General features: G+C 54.4%; 1 protein-coding gene across 1 annotated transcript in view; it reads right to left on the bottom strand.

The window, feature by feature from the left end:
• CAPN5 (calpain 5) overlaps nucleotides 1-16,424 on the bottom strand; it is a gene marked incomplete at both ends in the record, with an annotated part of 32,975 nt that overhangs the window by 2,371 nt on the left and 14,180 nt on the right. Inside the window, 7 exons of the mRNA XM_084246632.1 lie at nucleotides 396-592; nucleotides 1,680-1,802; nucleotides 2,416-2,611; nucleotides 4,220-4,297; nucleotides 4,809-5,002; nucleotides 6,174-6,366; nucleotides 8,450-8,658. Of these exons, the coding sequence (XP_084102758.1) occupies nucleotides 396-592; nucleotides 1,680-1,802; nucleotides 2,416-2,611; nucleotides 4,220-4,297; nucleotides 4,809-5,002; nucleotides 6,174-6,366; nucleotides 8,450-8,658 (1,190 nt within the window). The remainder of the gene's footprint in view (nucleotides 1-395; nucleotides 593-1,679; nucleotides 1,803-2,415; nucleotides 2,612-4,219; nucleotides 4,298-4,808; nucleotides 5,003-6,173; nucleotides 6,367-8,449; nucleotides 8,659-16,424) is intronic.

The following is a 16,424-nucleotide window of genomic DNA, read 5'->3' as shown; positions in this document are numbered from 1 at the left end:
GATGGGCAGGTCTCAGCAGTCCAGCCCCTTGGGACAGGGGGTTGGGGGGATTAGACTCCAAGCCCAGAATCAGGCAGGCTGAGTGGCCAAGGCCAACTCTGCCAGCAGCTGCATGACCTTGGACAACACCTAGCCTCAATCTCCAATTCTCATCAGTTAAACAGAGGGGTCAGCCCTCCTGCTGAGGGGTACAGGAAAGCCTGTGAAAGCATCTTGTAAACTGTGAAGTGCTATGTGCACATGAACTCAGTTGTGGCTGAGGTCGGTGGGGACAGCGGAGCAGGGAGGACAGAGAGATGGGTGCTGGTGTCAGCTCAAGGAGGTAGAACCCAGACATCACTGGGCTGCAGATCTGGTGGCCCCACTGACCCCTGCTGTCCGTCAGCCCCACTCACCGGCAGTTGGAGGGCACATCAGTGAAGACCCGGAGCAGGAATTCACCAGGGTGGCCCGGCTCGAAGGTGGTGGGGATGATGACGTAGCGGCCCTCGGGCTGGTCCGTGCGCAGGAAGACGCTGCGGGAGTTGATGTAGATGGAGCTGGCGACCCTGTGCTGCAGGCTGTGCATGCGGTACTGTCGGTTCTCCTCCACCTGCCGGAGAGGCCGGGCTAGGCCACCAGAGCACCCCAGCCCCACGCCCACGTCCCCTTGCCAAGTGAATAGAATTCACTCACATGAAATGCCCAGGGTAGGCAAATCCAGAGACAGAAGCAGATGGGTATTTGCTTAGGGCTGTGCGGGGTTGGGGGAGGGATGGAATTGGGTGGTGATGGCTAAAGGGGCCAGGTTTCTTTCTGGGGTGATGGAAATGTCCTGAAATTGATTATGTCAGTGGCGGCACCGTATTCTGCAAATACACTAAAAGCCACTGTATACCTTACATGGCTGACCTGAATGGAACGTGAATTCTAGCTCAGTAAAGTTGTTAAGGTTGGGGGGGGGCAACCAACTGCCTTGGTTAGCAGCACCCGTGGGAGCTGTCACGACAGAACCTATTATCACAAGTCAGAGCACGTGTCCATAAGCGCCCCTGCTGCCAGGGCATGCTGGACAACCCAGAACATGCGCTGCGCTGGGCTGCAGTCACGTCAGGGGAGGTGATGACGCATCAGTTGTAACATGTCAGCACAGTGTGAACAGTTACACAGTGGCACGAGCAAACTGTCATGATATAAGCATGTCAGAGGCCCGGGCCAGCTCACACCACGTGCCTGTGCATTTCATTAGGCTCTCACTGTCCGAGGGGGACCAGGTGTCCACTGTGCTGAACTCACACCCACTGGGTATCACACACGCGCAAGGTCAGAGGGAGCAGCCGGGGTGAGCCTGCCTGGCTCTCCCAGTGCCCAGTGAGCCTCCAACTCCGGGAGGCCTGGGGCTCTGAGGGAGGGAGCAGTGGAGGCCTCCCAGAGCCCAGCCTGACCACCAACAGTCCTCCTCTTGCTCCCCCCCAAACAACCCAGGCCTAAAGGTCAGAGGCAAGAAGAAATCGGGCACAGCACCAATCTCCAAGCAGTCTGGGCCTTCTGGGTATTCCAAACTGCATCCCTGAGACATCAGCCAATGTGGCCAGGATATGGGGGTGCAGTCATCACCAGGGTATTCGAGAATACTTATCCCAGGCCCAGGCAGCTCCCGAGCTCCTCCCCAGAGCAGGGAGGTGGGGAGCTGATCTCACCTTGTAGATGTCAAAGCCAATGGCCAGGTTTTCACCTTTGCCCCCACGACGGGTAGACTGTTTTGGCCGCTGCTGGATGCAGATCAGCACTTCATCTTCTGGCTTCTTGACATCAAAGATGTACTACAGGTATGGCCGAGGGAGACAGATGACAACGAAACCATGTCAAAGATGGACTCACTGGATCCTGAAAGCCAGAGGCATGGTCCAGAGCCAGGCCTCAGCGCAGTCACTTCCAAGCTGTGTGAGCTGGGACAAGCCACATCCCTGTCTGAGTCTCAGCCCCTCACCCGTGAGGGAGGCCCACAGTGCGTGAGGGGTAGGAGGACACTGGGCTCTGAGCTTGGCACGGCCACTGCTCGGTGAAGGCATGCCAGGGTGAGGACAGCGCAGTTACCGGAAGCTGCCAGGCAGAGGGCCCTGTGGGGGTCCGTCTAAATTTCCCTGGACAGAGCAACTGTGTGTGGTGTGGATACAAGGGCTTTGAGCCCCCCACTCAGCTTCTAAATGTCCATATAACTTTGGATAAGACACGCAAGAGTTCCCAGAGTCTCAGCTTCCTCATTTTTCCCATCCAGGTCAGACTCTGAGGCTGGGTCCCAAGTGACCACACAGACGAACTGATTTGACCACCCAAGTGCCACTGCACTGAGGGATGCGCTGAGGGGACAGGGAAGTACCCAAGGTCATGCAGGTCACCACAGCAGGACGGGGGGGGGCCCCCATGAACGCCTACCTGTGGGTTCTGGAAGAAGGTGTCCTTGTGGTTGATGCAGCCCCCGCTGCGGTTCTGCCGCGGGTCCTCGTGTTGCGTCCAGGCACCATGCAGCCGGGCCTCCTCCCACGTCTTGTGGATGCTCAGGTAGGACGTGTTCATCAGGCGGCACTTGATGATGTCGGTGAAGTATCGGCACACGTCCTCGAAGGTCATCCTGGACATGGTGAGGGGCTGAGCTGGGAAGGCCCCCCGTAGGTGCCCCCTCCCACCCTGAATGCTCTGAGGGTGGACACGATGTCATGTGGATGCTTCGCCAGGTCTCTTTTAGCCTCAGTTTCCTGATTTGTAAAATGGCAATAAATCTCACAACAGTATCTCTCAGAATGAGGGCAGGGATTAAGTATCGCAATGGGAGCACGTAGTACAACTTCCAGCAGACAGAAGCAGCTGGTACAGGCTCGCTATTAAAATTAATAGTATAAATAACTTGGGCCTCCCTGGGGGTGCAAGGGGTTGGGCGCAGAGCTATGGAGCTGTCTGCAGCCACTGCAGCACGAGTTTAATCCCCAGCCAGCCAGGGAGCTACCCACACCACTGCTCCCCTCAGCAGTGCACTTCAGTCAGTCTGCCTGTTCTGTTTCCCACTCTGTCTCTGGTGAATCCTCTCACCCTCCACACTTCTGGCCTGTGCCCTAGTTCTTGTGTGCGTAAATAAATAAATCTTTAACAAAATTTAAAAAATAGTATAAGTAACTCGTTTCTCCATAAAGCAGTTTCCCTCCATGAACTTCCCGCAGTGGCGGGAACACACACCACCAGAAGCCTGGGCAGGGAGGGGGGGTGCCCCCTTCAAGTGTGCACATGTATGAGAGCGGCACACACACGCGTGAGTGTGCCATGTGAGAAAGGCCTCAGGAAGACGCCCTTTCTACTGATAAGGGTTTTCTATTTCTTTGCTTGGCCCTGAGTCACACTGGGCAAAAGGATCTCACCCACAGGAGTCCAGACCAGAGGGCCTGGGGCCTCCTGCTGCAGCTCCCTGACATCCGCAGGAGGGCACCTGCGTAGGAGATCCATATCACTGCCACCTGCCTCTGGCTCTGCCTGGGGCCCTCATGGCACCCACCAGACACTGGGCCCAGGAACTCTCCAGGAAGTGGCTGAGTGTCTGAATCAAGTGCCTTGCTGAAGAACAACACTAAATCTTATTTGGGACTAACGGCAGGCTGGATGGGTGCCGGAGGGAGAGAATAATGCCAGGGGGAATGAATGCAGGCTGGATGGGTGCAGGAATGATGATTGGGCTCTTTAAGGGAGGCTGCTACCATCTTCCAGCCCCACCCATCCACGTACCCCTCAGCAGCTCTCACCTCCCTGACCTCACTCTTCCCACACCCAGGTGTTCCCTTTTGCCTCTGGGAGGGGGCCCTCTCCTTGTTCCTCATACCCTGAGCCTCAGTGTAGGAGGTGGTCCCTCCCTGAGGCCTCTCCTCTCCCTCCTGCCCTGCACAGCCAGGCTGCCAGCATCCCCCACCTGCTGGCATCATGCTCTACTTGCCGATGCCAGAGCAGCCCAGGCTCCCCTCAGGTGGGGAAGGGGACTATGCAGATGAAAGTAAAATGAAAAGGACCATCATTGCTCAGCTCATTTTACAGAAGAGGAAACTGAGGCTCAGAGAAATGGCGTGATTTGTTCACAGTGCAACAAGTGGGGCATCTGCAACAGTCCTGGCTCCCACCTCCAAAGCAGCACTCCCGGGCCCACACTCAGGAAGCTTCCCCCTCAGCCTGGATGCCCACCCAGGGCCAAGAACACACTCACCAGAATTCGCCATCATCCTGCACTGTCACCCCCATCTTCTCTCGCTCACTCTTGCTCACTTTCTGCCACTCCTCAGAACTGGGTGTGAGCACAGGGGAGGAAAGAGAGGAATATAAGATGAGTGGCCCCTCCAGGCCCACACGGCAGGGGCGAGGAGGTGCGAGGGACAGTTCAGCCCAGGACTCCATCAGTGTGGGTATGGTTGGGGCCCTGTCCGCCCACCCTCACTGCAGGGGGCATCCTCATGAGGGGCCTGGACCCTGCTCACCTGGGCCATGAGCCAAGCATAGAGCAGTCACCCCCATTCTCAAGCCTGCTGCGCTCCCTGCTCATTCCCCAGACTGGTCTCTGTGTCCCCTACAGGAGTAAGCACATCCCCACTGCCAGGCCTTTACTTGAACTTAATTCACCTCTCCTGTCCCCACTCCAAATTAGGTCTCCTCCTAATTTTCCCTCCCAAATCCATCAAAAGCCAGCCCCAGTGACACCTCCTCCAGGAAGCCCACCCATGTTTTTGCCCAAGCCCTCCAACCAGAGTCCACATGCTTGAGATCTACTTGGCACCTATGACCCTCCCCCAGAGCCTCACGTGTCGCTCCAGGGCCCGTTCCACTCCCGCTCGCCCCAGGGATTGCGCAGGCGGATCATGTCCAGCTTCTCAGACTTGAAGAAAGCCAAGAGGCCGTGGCCCAGGCGCACCTTGCGCACATCAGTGATGGCATACGCGTGGCCCTTCACCAGACCACATGCCAGACGGGCCTCCATGTCAGCCGCTGTCACTGCCTAGGGGAGGACACAGTTAGTGGATTAGAGAAGTGGAGGCGATAGGCTCCTGCATGCTGGAGCCAGAGTGTCACACACCTCCTCCAGGACAGGGAGGGAACAGCAGTCAGTGTTCTGAGCCAGTGAGGAACTGAGCTCAGTGTTCACAAAGACCCAGGGCCTCCCCTGGTGGCGCAGCGGTTGAGCGCTGGTCTGCAAAGCTGCCCGAAGCCTGTGCAGCGCTGGTTCCATTTCTGGCCAGCCAGGGAGGGTCCCACGAGGCGCGCAGACCTCTCCTGCTGCCCGCTGCTCCCCTCAGCAGTGTATTTTGTCAGTCTGCCTGTTCTGTTCCCCGCTCTGGCTCTGGTGAATTCTCTCACCCTCCCGTGCTTCTGACTATACCCAGTGCTTGCATAAAATAAATAAATAAATAAATAAACCTTTAAAAAATTAAAAAAAAAAAAAAAGGCCCAGGCAACAGTGTGGGGTGAAGGAAGCGACCTGCAGAGGGTCAGCCCAGGGCTGTGTTGGAATTGACCAGCATTGGCTCAGAGATTGTTAAATGTTCAGGAATTTTGCAAGCTAGCTGTTAAAGTGTTGGTAGCTTGAAATCAAACATGGTGGGAGGATTTACACCACAGAAATCAGCAAATGCAACAAATCAGGGCTTTTCATTTTTCCAGAGAGCCAGTTTATTAACATCCCACTGAGTTAGTCAAACCTGGGTTAAAATTCTATCATCTCTGAGACCCAGATTCCTCATCTGAATCAGGAGCAGTCAGAGAAATAAGGCAACCTTCCCAAGGCACCCAGTCCTGTACTGGCACCCCACAGGGGCTGCCTCCCCTCTTCTGACTGCCCCTCTGCTTGCAATGCCTCAACCCTAGGTTGAGGGATCCTCAGATGCTTAGACAACCACCATGCCTATATAAGAGCACCAGAAAAGGAGGATGCTGCTTGAACAGTGCAGGCACTGCACAGTGTAAGGGACTGGGGTAGGGGAGGTGTGGCTTGTGTTGCCCTGCACTGGGGAGGGGGCTGGCTGTACCTTGCAACTTCTTCCCTTCTCCCATGAGGCTGAGGGTCTGGATTCGTGAGCTAACCTGGGCAGGGGCTCCATCTGGGATACCACCCCACCTCCCACCCCGACAGGGGTTAACCAAGGGGAAAGAGCCTGGACTGATGTTCTCACCTTGATGGAGGCACTGATGAGGCCTCCCCGGCTGTGCACCTTTAACACTCGTTCAAAGAGCTGGTTCCTCTTGGCCTCATCATTGGCGAAGTCACCCTCAGTCAGGTCGATGGGCTCAGAAACGCCACCTGTGAAGTCCACCAGCGCATCCGCTGTGTTGCCTCCATCCAGGGCCTGATAGCAACCCGCCAGCCTGGGGGGGACACGGAAAAAGTTCCCAGCTCATGCTCCCAGACAGTCACAATCCTTCACCTTGCAGGGAATGAGCTCTGAGACTTAGAGAGGTGGAGCAAACTACTAAGGCCACAGCAGGCCATGGCAGAGTCAACGCTAGAACCCAGTCTCCAGCTCCCGAGACAATGCTTGTCCCACTGAACCACATGATTTCATCACTCAAATTCCCCCTAGCCTTAGCAGCCCCGTCTTCAAAAAATCGCTGTCCAGAAATCGAGCAGTTCTTGTCAAAAGCAATAAATGTTCATGTATCCTTTGACACATCAATTCTGGATGAGTGGCATTGCTCATCGCAATGTAAAACAAGGAACAACGAAAATGTCATGTGAGAGCAAAGCTGAATTTCTTGTCTGACACATCAGGCAGCCACTGAACCCAGCACTGAATTGCTATGGCAGGGAAAATGCCAGTTCTGGCTTGTTACATTGGAAACTGTTATGTTCATAATGTATGCAATCAGTCATTCAGAGAATGGTAAGCATCTACAGCAATATGCCGGGTGCTGTAGACGCAGCTGCAGCTCCCAGGAAAAGACCTGGGGTCTTACAGGCCCAGTGCTGCATGTAAGCCTGGAAGCAGAGCAGGATACTTAACACAGCACGACATACATAAACTGAAAATGGATACCATTAAATGTGGCTATATATATGCATAAAGAATGAAACTTTGATATATGCTGCAATATAGATGGACTCTGAAGACATTAAACTAATTGAAATAAGGTGGACACACAAGGGTAATATTACATGGTTTCACTTACGTGATTTACCTGGAATCGGCGAGTTCATAGAGACAAAAAGCAGAATAGAGGATCCCGGGAGTAGGGGAGGGAGAGAGAGGAACTGCTGTCTAGTGGTACAGAGTTGATGCTGGGGATGATGAACAAGTGCTGGGTATATAGATAGGGTGGCAGGTGCACAGCATCATAAAAGTAATTCCAGTAACTGATGCATGCACTTGGACAGGGTTAACCTGCTAAATATTGTATTTCACCATCACAACAACAACAAACCAATAAAAGTGTTCCTTAAAAAACAAAAACAACCCCCCTAAGTCCTTAGTTCTGGAGCTGGAAAAGAGGCCGGCGCCTAGGGCCCTGAGCTCAGTGGCCACCAGGGGGCGCATTTTGCTTTCTTAGGATTCTAATTCATGGAGCGTTTTCTTGAGTTTTTGGGAGTTTTTCTCCCCCTCTGTTTCTCTATATTTCTGTCTCTATCTGTCTGTCTGTCTGTCTGTCTGTCTGTCTGTCTGTCTGTCTCTCTCTCTCTCTCTCTCTCACACACACACACACTAAGGACACTGACACACAGGCCTGGAAGAGGAACCAGGGCGAGGATCCACAGGGCTGGGGGGCTGGGCTCAACCCACTGACTCCCTGCCCCACACCTGCTCTGCCTTGCAGGTGCCTGGGCAGATCACGCCGCCTCATATCCCTCCACGGCTCAGCAAACCTTTGTGCTGGTGCTGGGGACCCAGAGTCTGGCAAAGGGCAGGAAGACATTCACCCAGACAGAATGGATGGATAGTCAGACAGGAAGACAGATGGACAGATGGAGGATGGTAAGCCTGGGAGGCAAGAAAGGCAGTTACTTGGCCCATCCGCCTCAACCTGCCCAAGAGCAGAGGCCATAGCCCCAGCCAGGCTCCAGGGTGGGCTCAGTAGCTTGAATCTCTGGGCAGCATCACCAACCTGCACGTGAGAGCTGGCCCTGGCCCAGGCCCCCTGCAGGATACCTGCCTGGGCCTGAGTCTTCACAGGCAGAAGTGTGTGCTGGGCAGAGAGCAGTGGTTGCTATATATATACCCAGCACCTCTCTGTACGGGTGACTGTGGGGACTTGAAACCAGGTACCCAGAGGCTTCTACCCCACACGGTGTACACTCAGCTGTGCTCTGGGTGCTCAGGCTCTGAGCACGCTGTGTGACTTTGCACCAGCCCCTCACCTCTCTGCCTGGACCACTCGCCAGAAACATCCATGTGGAGCCCATCAGCAATGCTGCCCCAGCCTGGCACCCGCCCAGCTGCCCACTGCCGGCACCTACTTGGCATAGGCCTTCTCCACCAGAGCACACCAGAACTCATTGCGAGAGTTGGAGTGGCAGTAGATGAGCTGGTTGTTGACCGTGGGCAGCCGGTCGTCGATGACCACGTCCACCCACTCCCCGAAGCGCCAGAAGTGGAAGTGGAAGATGCCTACATAGGCTTCGGGCTTCTCAGGATCCCACTCCTGCTCCTTCCAGTCTGGGATGACCTGGATGGGGAGGGAGGAGAGGATGAGGAGGGTCAGATCTGGCTTCCAGAGGAAATGGGGGTGCATGCCTCCAGGGCACCCAAGTGGAAAGGAATACTGGGTTCAGTCTCTGTCTCCGCCATAAACCAATATGGGATTTGGCCATATTCTTCTCATCTCTGGACCTCAGATTCCCCGTCTCTGCAGTGGTTGGAGGCTCCCTTAGACTCCTTCCAGCTCTGTGATGTGAAGGTTCAAAGCACTTACCCTGTTCCTCAGAAATGCACCTGTCCATCCCAATTCCCACCTGGAGAATGGTGCCACCATCCCACAGTCCAGCCTGAGCCAGATGCTGGGCCACGCTGGCCTCCTCCCATACCTTCTCCAGTCAGTGAGGCCCATCCAAGCTCCTACATTCTGCTCAATCTGTCTGCTCCTCTCTACCTCTCTGGTACCACCCTGGCCCAGGGCCCCATCTCCTTGCCCTTGGACACTGTAACAGCATCAGCAGCCACATCTGCCCTCACCCCTCACAGCAGCTGAATGATCTTTCTGAACAGCTCTCTTTCCTGGAAATAAGGGTCAAATTCTTAATGTGCTCCAGCCTCCTCCCACCACCCAGGCTCATTTCTCTACTCCTACCCTCTCCCCCAGCCCAGCCCCAGACACTGCTCTGGGCTCTTCCTCCAGCTGACTCTCACTTGTCCTTTAGGGTCCATTCTCCTCCTCCTCCAGGAAGTCCTCCTTGACTTTTTGAAGGAGGCCAGGTCCTTTGTCCATCAATCATGGCCCCTAGACCCTCCCCACTAAGATACTTATCCTAGTTATAACTAAACTAGTGTGTGACATTGCCTTCAATTCTGACACTGTCACTGAAATGTCAGCTCTCGGAGGGCAGGGACACATCTGTCTTGGTCATGCTGTACATCCAGCACCTAGCACATGGCCAGGCCCAGAGGCAGTGCTTAATAGACATGTGTGCACTGAATGAATAAATTCAGAGGCATTGGCTGAGACTCTAATAACATTGGTTATTTGTGGGTGATGTTAATTATATTGGAAATGCCAGGTATCATGCCTGTGAATGCCGGGCATGGTCTATTTATTTAATTCCCACAATAATCTCTTGAGTAGATTACAATCACTCATCCTGATTTTACAAATGAAGAAAAAATGAGGCTCAGAGAGAGCAAGTAACTTGTCAGGATGACAATACACACCCTCTTTGGAGGCAGGCAAACTTGGTTTGAAGCCAGGATCCAAACAATGAGGTCTGTATAGTGAGGCTCACTCTGTCTGGCCCCTGTCCTTGGGAGGCCCCCAGTCTGGTGGGAGGGGGAGGCACACAGACAAGTATGATATTGGGAGCACCAACACAGTGGAGAGAAGGGAATGGAGGCCCCCACCCTGGAGGGCCAGCAGCAGCTTCTGAGCAGGTATTCTGAGAGCTGGCCTCGGTGTGCCTAAACAGATGAAGGAAGACTGGCAAGCTGGGCAGCAGGCAGTGGGCAAGGAAGAGCCAAGTCTGGGTCACCTGCTGGCCTTGTAAGCATGAGACAAGAGGGATTGAGTTTCATAGAGACCACAGGCAGCTCCTTCTGGAAGAAAAGCAGGGCTGCATCCAGCCGAGGAGCCACAGCCTCATCAGGAGTCTATAAATCCCAAGGCCCGGACCAGCCCGAGCACAGAGACTTCAGCCAAAAGCCATTCCCCAACCCCCACACTCATTAAAGATGCTTTTGTTTACAGCCTCTTGCCATCAACAGGGATGCTGGCAAAGAGAAACGCTCCCTAACAGGGCATTGGAGACCGCAAGGATGAAAATGCTCAGCACTCAGCACAGTAAGAGGCGCTGCCCTGGCGAGTGCAGCTGTGCTGGGGCCCGGCAGGCTGACTGTCTCCTCTGCTGCCCAACCCTCGCTGCTCTCCTTCGAGGCATTAAAAACAGGATACTCCAGCTGGCAAGAGGCTGCCCTGGGCATGGGTGAGGGAGGGAGAACTCACTCTCAGAGCTGCAGAGTCTGGCACTGCTGGACCCAACGTTCCGGCTCCCCACTGGCTACGCTCCCTGCCTCTGGCCTCCCTTTTCAGTCAACTCTGTTGAGCCTAGTGAAATCTCCCTGGCCACCTCTGCCCAAACCACCAGCGATCTCCCCCACTTTGCCTTTGGGACAGAAGGCTGTGTCAAGAATCTGGCATCCCCCTACCACATGGCTGGGAAGGCTGAGGTCCACAGGGGTGCAGGGAGGCCCAGAGTGTGGGCACTCAAAAATGAGCTCACGGGCCTGTACACCATCCTCTACTCCTCCCTGCTCTGAAAGCTCTGGATTGAATCTGGGAGACGTGGGGGCCGGGAGGGTGGAAGAGGAGCCTCGAAGGGCACAGGGAGGTGCTGCTGGGGCCACGGGAGAATCATTAGCCTAACCCAAGCTTTGGCTCTGAGTCCTCTGTGGCTCAAGAAGCACCTAATGAGGCTCCAGAGTCAGTGATCCCGGGGGGTCTTCATTTCCCCCCCTGCATTCACGGCATCGAACCTGGCTGTGGGACCCGGGCTGGAGCGAGGTGCCAAGCAAGAGGGAGACGGTCTTGGAAGGGGTGCTCACACAGGCATACACTAAAATCCACCTCAGAAGCCCAAGGGAGCAAACAGAGATGCCTGGAGTCCCATCAAAGGATTCAGGAACCACCCTGAAGAGGTGCCCACAGGCCAAAGAAGGGTCAATCGATGAGGATAACCAAGACGGAGGATAACACATCCCACTTGTTCAAACCCATGAGCTCACAATGGTCCTTACACAAACAAATCATCACAGTCATCACTGGAGCTTGGCAGGGCGTCAGTTCATTATTTTGGTAGAATTAAGGGAAAAATCAAGGATGGATCCTGCCAATATAAGCTGTATCGGGGAGTAGCCAATAGCAGAAGAAAGGACATTTATCTCTGCAGATGAATTCCAGCTAGTAAATGAGGAAGAGAGTAGAATATTAGATCACTACTGCTTTGCAACCACTGAAAAGTAGTGGACTCAGGTGACCGCAGCTTCTCAAATCAGTTTAGGATCCGGGATGGCTTCTAACCTCATTAAGAGGAATAAGCAGACTTTATGTGTCTCCTGAGAGAAGGACACAATTTTTGGCATGAAATGGTCATGTCAAAAAAGGAGTGTGCAAACCTTCTTAAGTCTCCAGAGGAAAGCTATCACTCACAAGAAATGCAGGACATGGGGAACATGTTAAATGACACCATAAAAATGAAGCCAGCCAGTCCAGAGTGTCAGAAATGCCACAGAACATATAACTGGTTTTTTCAGCAAGGGCATTCCCAGGGAAAAATAACAGAGGAAGAGGGAACCAATCAGTTGTCATTTTTTACTTTTTTTAAAAAAAGATATATTTATTTATGCATACAAGAACGGGGCTCTCAGCCAGGAGTGGGCGAGGGGGGGGGGCGCGGGTACGAGGACTCACCAGAGACTGAGTGGGGAGCAGAGCAGGTGGATCTACTGAAATACACTGCTGAGGGGAGCAGCGGGTGAGACAGGAGAGGTCTGCTGCGCCATGTGGATTAGATCAAAAGCGTGCTACAGAGGCTGCGGATAGCCCCATAGGGCTGAGACTTAATCCCTTGCGCCACCATGGAGGCCCCAATTTTTGACTTTTGTTTGGAACTGATTCAAACAAACTCTAACATACATCTTTATGGACAAGATTTCAATATTTTAGGTATTAATGAATTACAATAAAATTATTAGAGTTGAGGGGCCTCCCTGGTGGTGCAGGCAGTTAGGCACCACACTGTGAAGCTGTCCGCAGCTTCTGCAGTGTGGGTTCGATCCCAGCTGGCCAGCAAGAATCCCACATGGCACAGCAGACCTCTCCTGTCTCACCCGCTGCTCCCCTCAGCAGTGTGTTTCGTCAGTCTGCCTGTTCTGTTCCCCACTCTGTCTCTGGTGAATCCTCTCCCCCTCCCGCGCATCTGGCCTGTACCCCAGCACTTGTATAAATAAAAAATAAATCTTAAAAAAAATTATTTGAGGGCCTCCCCGGTGGCGCGGCGGTTGAACACTGGGTTGCGAAGCTGCCCTCAGCCTCTGCAGCGCCGGTTTGATCCCCAGCTGCCGGGAGAGGGTCCCACATGGCGTGCAGACCTCTCCTGCCGCCCGCTGCTCCCCTCAGCAGTGTATTTCGTTAGTCTGCCTGTTCTGCTCCCTGCTCTGGCTCTGGTGAATTCTCTCACCTTCCCGCGCTTCTGACTGTGCCCAGTGCTTGTATAAATAAATAAATAAATCTTTAAAAAAAAAAAAGATCATCTATCCTTAAAAAAAAAAAATTATTTGGGTTGTGGCATGATATTATGGCTAGTGGTTTCTTACTTTTTTTCTAACGAGTCCTTATCATTCAGAGAACCATCCAGAAAATATTTACACATGAAATTAGATGTTGGCTGGGAGGGCAGAGGAGGAGAAGGGCTGTGGCTTGACAATTGTTGAAGCAGAGAGAGGTACGGGAGCTAACTGGGTCCTGTCCTCCTCTCCTGTCTTCTACAGTTGACATGCTCCACCAACACAGACACCAGCTCCCTGTCCCACGATTCAAAATCCTGCAGGCAGCCCTGAGGGTGCTCTCAGCCTCATTCTGTAGGCTCTGTGCAAATCCACACCCTGGCTGCTTCAGGGCACCTCAGCTATGCAATGTGTGGCTCCCTCTGCGGGCACCTATGCTAATCCTGGTCCCCCAGGGGCTCTGGACCCAGTGCTCCCTTGGACACCATCCCTCCTCCAGGCTCCTTCCCTGCTCACTGAGGGGTTGGGGGCAGGGCCATGTCCCACTCACACCTAGATGCCCAGCACCCAACACAGGGCTCTGTAGATGAGAGGAAATCCCCAAGCACTGGCCACAGTGAGCCTCTAGTGGGCACCTGGAGCCATCTGAAGGTTTTCCCTGGAGACTCCAACCTAGACCCAAGAGCCCCAAATGTGGCTGGGGCAGGGTTCTGCCCTGGTGCATGATGAGAGGAGAGGCTGGAAAGGGCAGGCGGCACTGCTTAGAAGTGGTGTGTCAGTAGGTGTGTGCATGTGAATTACACAAGCGTGTGCACATCAGTGTATGTGTACGTAGTGTGTGGGGTGCACTTAGTGCAGAGAAAGGCATCTTTCACAGATTTCTGCCTAGGACCCCAAAGAGCCAGCTGGGAGCTTTCTGCGTAGGGTCTGCAGGGCTGAGGGGCCGCAGTGGGTCTCCTGTTACCCGAGCTGGGGAAGGGGTGCCACAGGGCCTCTATAGTGAGGATTCTGAGTATCGGAATAGCCTTACTTCTGCTTCTGATGCCAAGAGCCCCTAAATTCTCTATTTTCAGAGGCCATGACTGGAAAAGGCAGGAGGATGGGGCACCACCCCTTGTCCCTTAGGAGAGCAGAGCCCCTCTGGTTCGCCACCTGGAGAGCAGCTGATGCACTGCAGGGCCCCTGGGATTCCCATCCACAGGCCAGGGGCTAGCAGACAAGGCTCAGAGACGTGGGCTGGGAGTCTTGGAATGGGCCCCTCCTGCTGGGGTCCCCAGCCATACTGTGAGGGCTGAAGGTCCCCTTGGCTGGGCCTAGTAATGGTGAAAGGGGAGTGTCCACTCCCTCATGACCACTCTTGGGCCACAGAGGCAGGCTAGGCCCCAGCTCCCGCCTGTCCCTTCACCCACACCACTGGCAGCCATAAGCAAGTCACCCCAGGCAACTCATTCTCTGCACCCGGAGCCCTCCTTACTAATAAGGCCTCCCAACACCCTCCTCTCAGAATAATCGTGAAAAGCAAGGACATGTGTGACTGGGAGTGTGGCGATGAGAAAACCTAGAGCGGATGCCGTGTGCCAGCTCGCAAAGCCATGCTAACCCTCCCACAGCCTTCCAAGTGAGGCACCGTTAGCCCCACCGACAGAGGGGGCCCCCAGGGGCTTGGTGGAGGACGGGGCCCTCACTGCCATCCAGTGCCTCAGCGGGAGGAGAAGTTCAGGAAATGGCCAGTCTCGGCACCACAGTTTCCATGGAAAATAGGTCCTTGTTTCCCATTCCCTGCATTCCTCCTGACCCAGTGCCGGGATAGAGCCAGGATTCTACCCCTGTCCTCAGGCGGAGGGCTGGGTAACTCGGTCTCCACCCCCTCCATCCACAGGAAGCTTCAGGAACAGATGAGGGGGTGGCTGGAGGGGCAGTGTTTGAGGAGAGATAGGTCAAGGGAGGCAGAGACTTGAGAAACTGGGGGTGTGGGGTTCAGGAAGGAAACAAGGTGGTGACTGCTGCTCTGGAGAGAGCTCTGGGGTGGAGGACGGGGTGCAAGACCTCAAAACTTAGAAGCAGAGATTGTTCCTAAGCAAAACCCCAACTGTGGTCTCTAAAGCTAGGCCTGACCTTGATTTTTGGGAAGAAGCTGGCCTTGCTCAGGCTTGGGCCCTCAGGGAAAGTGAGGGCATCACCCCAGCCCATCCCAGGGGACCAAGATCTTCAGACCCAGATCCTGGTCCACACATTCCTCCTCTGGCCCCTCCACTCCCTCTGACCTTGGGCAGGTGGCTGCTTATCTGGGCCTTGGTTGTCTCTGTCCAAAGACTTAATGAGCTGGAGAGAGATTGAAGCAGGAAGTTTCCCAAGCCTGCTGCTTGGGGGAGTCTGCTGCTTTGATTCTGCTGCTTGCTGGAGCGGAGAAGTTGCTGGGTGTACTGCACTGCTTGACCTTGGCTCCTGACCCCCTTCCCGAATAATAAAGAATGCTTATGCTATGATGGATAGGGTAGCAAGTTTCCCCATATAAACTGTATAAAACCCTGCTATTTTTGCTCTTGGTGGATCAGCCTTTTAGGAGCGATCCCACTGAGCCCACTGCTGTGACAATGAAATCTCTCTCTCTCTCCAGCTCTCTGTGTGCCGCCTGATTTCTTTGGAAAATTGCCACAAGATGATGAGGGGACAGAGCAACGAGGAAGGGTCAAGAGGCACATGAATGTGATGCAGTGATATCAGTCTTATCTGGCGGGGCTGGAAGGTACCTCACAGAACCATTGTTCCCTCTAGAAAGTCAGAGGCTGGAAGAGCGTCAGGGACTGCCTGAGGACATGTAGCAAGTTTGTGAGAGGTCATCCCTGGTTACACCCCCTCCCTGTCCCCCCACCCAGACATCCTGCAAGGGAGACTTGAGATTGAGTATGGCTTAAAGCATCCCCTCCCCCTGGGATGCTGGCACCATCCACCAAGGACCAGAAGGAGCTTCTGTGGCCTCAGCATCATTCTCTCCGTGCCCAGAGAGGCTGGTCTGGAGTCACTGCAGGGAAACACCAGGCGTGTTGCTTCCTGGTTGGGTATCAAGAGACCTGGGTCTCAGCTCAATCCTGATGTCTGACCTCAGCCCAGTCACCTGGCTGTGCTGAGCCTCATCCCTGAAAGCTGGCAGGAGGAGGGGTTCAAGCCGGGAAAAAGGTCCAGAAGGGGTTACTCAGGGCTGTGAGGGGACAGGTAGGTCAGAGCTCCTGCAGAGGAGGACTGGCGTGCGGCGAGAGACTGTACACCACCCAGGCCGGACACACAGGTTTTATTGGGGACACGCAGTGGGCACGGCAGAGCACACACGGCTGGCACAGGGCAGGAATGGTGGGGCAAGGTGGGAGTGCAGGCAGTCTGAACCAAGCAGGTCCCTAGAGCTGCTGGGAGAGGTTAAGCAAAGAGACAGAAGGACAGGGCTGCTCCCCAAGGTCTGGCCTCCCCTAGTGGTCCGTGGAGAAGAAAGGCAGGAACTTCTCCAAAGTC

The sequence above is a fragment of the Talpa europaea genome, assembly GCF_964194135.1.
Source record: "Talpa europaea genome assembly, chromosome: 1".
Lineage (NCBI taxonomy): Eukaryota > Metazoa > Chordata > Mammalia > Eulipotyphla > Talpidae > Talpa > Talpa europaea.
Note: the sequence above shows the minus strand (reverse complement) of the source record. Positions and strands in the feature narration are given on the sequence as shown.